Genomic DNA, 6,000 nt, shown 5'->3' with positions numbered 1-6,000 from the left:
AAAATTAAATCTGTCCACTAGAGTTTTCTGAAACATAAGATTCTGCTTATTTCTAAGTTAAAAAAATGTCTTCCACCTCATCAAAATGAATCACAACACCCAGACACACAAAAAAGTAATCAGTACCTCCTTGAAAATGCATTCAGAGTCAGAAGTTAACCACCACAATTAGGAATTGGGTCAAATCTTATCCATACCATAAAAATTTCAGGACAAAGACATGAAATTTACTGAACACCTATTATGTGCCAAACATATATACTTCTGTTATCTGTTTAATCTTCAAAACCACCAAATGAGATAAATAGTATCTATTTGAAGGTGAGGAAGCTAAAGCATAGAGAAGGATCAATTGGCTGAAGGCCACCCAATAAGGAAGAATATATAGCCATACTCCATTTTTACAGGACCTTAGTAACTCAGTACTTTCGGATATGCAACTATACGGCTTCTGTTTTTGGTTTTGTTAATTTTTGTTTTTCAGCAGTCACTAGCCCAGAACCACACGTTTTTCATTATAAAAACAACCACATTTAAAAATTTGTATAAGTAGCAAAAGAAAAAGCAATCCATAATCATTCACGTAGGACTCCCCCTCCCCCATGACTTTTACATAATTTTCTAGTTTCTTTTTTCACCCTCCTAGTGCATTTAACAGGGCTGATCTCAGGCTCATGAAAGCCATCATGGGTGTGTGTGTGTGTGTGTGTGTGTGTGTGTGTGTGTGTGTGTGTGTGTGTCATGAAAGCCATCATGGGTGTGTGTGTGTGTGTGTGTGTGTGTGTGTGTGTGTGTGTGTCAATTTGTTACTATAAATTCCAGTGTGTGTGTGTGTGTGTGTGTGTGTGTGTGTATGTGTGTCAATTTGTTACTATAAATTCCAGTTCGATTTAAGGTGGCTAAAAGTAAGCATTCAGACTATTAATTTCCTGGCCACCTGCCAATCTGATCTGGGGACAGTAATCTCATCACAGATTATGGTTCCTGGAAATCTCTTCAAGAGATCAGACAGCTAAGAAACCAGGGTACAAGCATACTTCCTTTGCTGAATAATGCTTCCGACTTTTTACGCTAGTCTGTCTCCTCTACCTACATCAACAGCTTTCCTCCTCCAGGACTCAGGGTCTAAGACCTGTCAGACCCCGGAAGAGGATCGGCGCGAGGGGCAGCAGGGCAACTCCGGCGCACATCTTGCCCAGAGGCACAGCGGGGCCTGCAGTCGTTGCTACCACGCTGCGCCCTTGACAGATAAAGACGCAGAGAATCCTCAGTGCGCTAGGCGCCACACTTCAGCACCCGCCCTTGGGAGCTGACATTACCGAAAGGCGGGGGTCACCAGGGCGGAGAGAAACCCCGGCAGGAAACGCGGACGCCAAACGCTTCCCAGCAGGCTGTGCGCGCCTATAACTCCCAGCATGCTCCAGCGGGGACTGCTCGGCTCCTCACTGGAAGGCGTCAGTTCAACTGCCATTGTGTTCACACCTTTGAAACGCGTCGCTGTATCTACGGCAGTTTCGGGACTCTTCAGTCTCTTGAGCAAAGCGGTCGACTTGGAGGAGGCGTGGCTTCGGGAACGGAAGAACGTCCGGTTGCCAGGGGAACGCCACGCGCTAGGAGAGTGCCCAGCCACTGATGCTCCTGCTGACACCCAGGCTACCAGTTCACCCAACTTGTAGAGGCGGCTTTGCTCCGGACCAGGGATCCTTCCTATGGATGCATAGAGAGGAAGGCTGAGAGACGCCAGCACAGATTCCCAGCCCAGAGACGAACGCGAGCGAGTGAGTCCGTTGCTCTTCCTCACCAGCTCCTAAGCCTGCAGAACTAACGTCAAAGACCAGGTATCTTCCTAACCCTAATTTTTGTGGCTTGCGGCCCCAATCACTACCCCGTCGCGTGTTAGAATTTTTGTTTCCCATGTTTGCACTCCGTAGAGTTGTTTCTTATGTGTGAGAGGTGGAAAAGTAGGAGTCGGCTTATGCACTGATAACTTGGAACCCGAGAAAACTAATTGAACCGGTTTGGGTGAATTTTTGATTGTTTGATTTTAACGCTGCCTAATTTGGGCGTTTTTATTTGGTGTGTGGGAAGTATAATTGAAATTTTATCACCAAAAGCTGAAAGCCATTTAAAGTGTGCTATAATTCACTCTAGAAACACTTTTAATTTGACGAATTACCATTTATAGTGTATTCTTGCCCTACCAGTAGCTCTCTGCAGCTTACCTCCAAGCTCTTAACTTAGGGCTAACATTCTAATTCTTCAGGACTTTTCTGGCTACAAATAATAATTTAGAAAGCAGCTTCTCAGATAACAGCTGAGAGAATTTGATTGGCTAGTGTGCAGAGAGGAAAACAATAAGACAAGAAACTGCAAAGGTAGATTGGTGCCAGATTATGAACAACTTTAAAAGCTACACACATGACAGTCTGGACTTTATTCTGAACGCCAGTAATTCTCAATAGTTACTGTACGTTAGAAACACTATGTAGTTTTTTAAAACACAGATGCCCTGATCTCATCTTCAGATATATTAATCCAATAGCTATTTCCAGTGTGCAGCCAGGGTAGAATATCATGGCTTATAGGAGTAGGGAGCTACAGAAAATTTTAATTGTGCTTCACTGTACATTTAGGACGTGGTAAATAAATTTTGAGTGGCATGAATTGTTATTTTCTATTTCCTTCTTTCATGCATGAAAAAAGTAAACTTACAGAAATGTATTTATTACTCATAAGTAGAAGTGTATGTTAGACCATATGAGTCATTTATAAAGCAACTTCAATAAATGTAATTACATCTTTTGAGACAACTAACTTCTCTTTTAAATAGTAGGTCTTTGATAACAATCATTAGGTATTTGATAAAGGACATGAAAAAAGGACAGGAAATCACAATCCAAAGTTTATGAAAAATGAACAAGTATCAAGCTCTTGACACCTGATGCCAGAGGAGGATGATATGACAAGTGGTCATATTTTTAAAATTCTGTTCAAAATTGTATGGAAAATGGAAAACAAGATATAAGCCTTTATATCAGTCTGTTTAGTACAATATAAAAGTACTGTGAATTAAAATGGTTTGTCTGAATTGTTTCATAGGATCAGAAGGCTCACTTAAAGTAGATTCCCATTTTTAAGCTGATATTTAAAGGAGTATATTGAGTGGGATGTGGCTCTCTGACACAAGGAGAAAAGTCCTTTCAAGTAGCACAAATGGCATACCTGAGATCCAGCCATCCCTTGAGTAAGACAACTGTGGCTCTGTTATAGGAATCATGCTTAGGTGGGGCACTGCATCTTTTATGCACATGACTGAATTCAGCTTTGAAGTTTCTATCCATAATGATTTCCCAAGGGGCCTTTGCATAATCAACCTTGCAGCATCCTTTCAGATGTAGTTGTATTAGAGGCCTCCTACTGTTTAAGTTGCTGCAGCCTTCAAGGTCTGGCCTTGGCTGGGATGGTGTGGGATGAAAAACACTGAAAGAGCTGTAAGATGACAGGCTTCTGGAATGCTGGGTGGAGATGAGAGTAAATCAATGAAATGAAGTGAGTATTTAGAGAACTTTGAAAATGATGGCTTGGAGAGTAACAGGGACTATTTAGAACACAGGTGTATTACTGCTAATGGTGGAGCAGTCTCCACAGAACTTGGGAGCTGGCAAAAAAATATCTCTCTTCTCCCACCACTAATAATGTTTTGGGGGGCAGTAGACCCAAAGGAAGTGTTTTTGAAAGCTTCATTTGGGGACCTGAAATCTAAATTTAACAATACCTTAGAAGGACATTGAATAGCCATAAAGTTACCTCACAGCAAGCAATATTTCATCACTAGTTTTTACTTCAGAATACTTCTATATCTGGATTGCTGATGGTTCTTTTTTTTTTAAGTTTTCATTGGAATGCTTATTTACCAAAGAAATATTTGGTAAACAAATAATGAGCACTTCAGGCACAGGTTAAGGAATTTTCAGAGTATCTGAGAAAACTAGATTAAAATCAAATATCAGTATTTATTTCCTTATTCTATACTAGCTAAAGTTCTTTTAAAGGAATACCTAACAGGATACTTCAAATAAGTTACTTTTAAGAAAACATATTAAGATTCATTCAAATTGTGTATGTGTGTGTCTTATACATAACCTTCTTTCAAAATGGATTTGGGAAGAAATCCCAAATCCCTTAACAAAGAAATATGTAAAGAGTAAGGGAAAATTAAGATATCAGTTATCAGTAGGATTCTATGTTTCTGGTAATAAAAAATGCAGCCTAAACTGGATATAATCAAGCAAACAAAAAAAAGTAAATTTTATGTTTATTACTTCATATAATTGCAAAATACAACAGTAGGGCTGGCTTCAGAAAAAGAGTTAACCAGTAGCTCAAATGATGTAGCTCAGTTTTCTGCTTTTCTGGTCTGCCTTCTACTTTGTAAGCTTCAGTGTCATTGCCCATTTATTGTTCCAGTTTCCAGAAAAGGCTGCAGGTGTTTTCAGGTATCACAAATGGCAGACTCCATATGATACTGAATTTAGCCACTTTTTCTTAAATATTATAAATTACAATGAGAAATGTACGCTTACTTCAAGGGCATTATTCCACATTGCTGGGGTTTATAAACTGCCAATCTGCATTTCAGTTAAGGCTCCTTTCTGGTAATCAGCTTAAAGTTTGTTTACTAATACAAAGCTACATTGACATGGTGTTCTTCATTGTCTTTAAATTACTCGATTGTTTTATCTGCACGCTCATATTTTCCATACTTAAGGTGCCTGTGGGTATATCTTATTTTTTTTCTTTCCCTGACTTGCAGCTGGTTTGTAAATACTTGAGTCACATTATGGGATTGCTAGACAGACTTTCAGGCTTGCTTGGCTTGAAGAAGAAGGAAGTTCATGTTTTGTGCCTTGGCCTGGATAATAGTGGCAAAACAACAATCATTAACAAACTTAAACCCTCAAATGTAAGTATCTCTTAGATGTATTTTTTGTGCTAGAGAAAGTTAGCATGCAGAATTATTTTGTTTGCCATTATAACTTCATTGAATCACGTTATGAAATCTAGTTAACGTAGTACCTGAAAGTGGTAAGTATCACTTACCATCTTTTGCAGGATATTTTATACAGGTATATACAGGCAGATCATTATTTAAGCTGGAATCTTTCCTAAATGCATTTTTCTTTTTCAAAAGATCTTCACAGATATGTCAAGTGTACTTTCAAGTAGCATTGCCCTCTTTTTGGCTCCCTCTTTATATATGAGGAGCAAAAGAAAGGGAAAGATGGATCATTTCTATAGGCTCTATGGCTAATTAGTTCTCCAAGAGTGTGGTGTGCATATCAGTAGTAATAAGCAAGATGGCTTTAAGTCATTTAAATAAGTATATGAGAATACTATTTTAATAACTGAAAAATATATAAAGCTAACACATTCAACACATGGTAAATTATATATAAAGAAAACCAACAAAACGGTGTAGTTAAATAAGACAGAGGCTTCTTTTTCTGTCACCTAAAGAAATCCCGAGGAGGTAGTTCAGGGCTAGTATGGTGACTCCATGGTGGTGAGAAATCTAGGCATCTCCCATCCGCAATGCTGCCCTTGGTGCCTCATTTCATCCCCAGGGTCTTTACGAGGTGACCTTGGTGAACTATATGGTCTAAGGCACAGGGAGGAGAAAATAACAGGGAAAAGGAATAAGTCTTCTTGCTAAATAAGCCCTTTTTAAAGAGCTTACAGAAGCTTCAACTAATAACATTTATTTATACACTATTGGCTACCTCTCTATCTGCAAGTGAGGCTGGATTTTTTTTTTTAAGTGGAGCATATTCCTGCTTCCAAAAATAATAGAGGCTCTGTAAGTATGGAAGAAGGGGAGAATGAATACTGGGTAGAAAACTAACATTTACAGTTGTAAATAGATTTCTTTAGGTAAAAACCTTAATCAGTTAAAGAAAAATTTGAGTAAAAAATACAGATTGCGTATAGATAGGGCAAGAA

The 6,000-nt window shown here is 39.0% G+C and overlaps 1 protein-coding gene across 1 annotated transcript in view; it reads left to right on the top strand.

Annotated features, from left to right (window-relative positions):
- Positions 1 to 1,437: 1,437 nt before the first annotated feature.
- Positions 1,438 to 6,000, top strand: part of ARL6 (ARF like GTPase 6) — a 54,360-nt gene continuing 49,797 nt past the window's right edge. The window contains exons 1-2 of the mRNA XM_037001744.2: positions 1,438 to 1,838; positions 4,814 to 4,963. Of these exons, the coding sequence (XP_036857639.1) occupies positions 4,841 to 4,963 (123 nt within the window). The 5' untranslated portion in view covers positions 1,438 to 1,838; positions 4,814 to 4,840. The remainder of the gene's footprint in view (positions 1,839 to 4,813; positions 4,964 to 6,000) is intronic.

The sequence above is a fragment of the Manis javanica genome, chromosome 3 (genome assembly GCF_040802235.1).
Source record: "Manis javanica isolate MJ-LG chromosome 3, MJ_LKY, whole genome shotgun sequence".
Lineage (NCBI taxonomy): Eukaryota > Metazoa > Chordata > Mammalia > Pholidota > Manidae > Manis > Manis javanica.
Note: the sequence above shows the minus strand (reverse complement) of the source record. Positions and strands in the feature narration are given on the sequence as shown.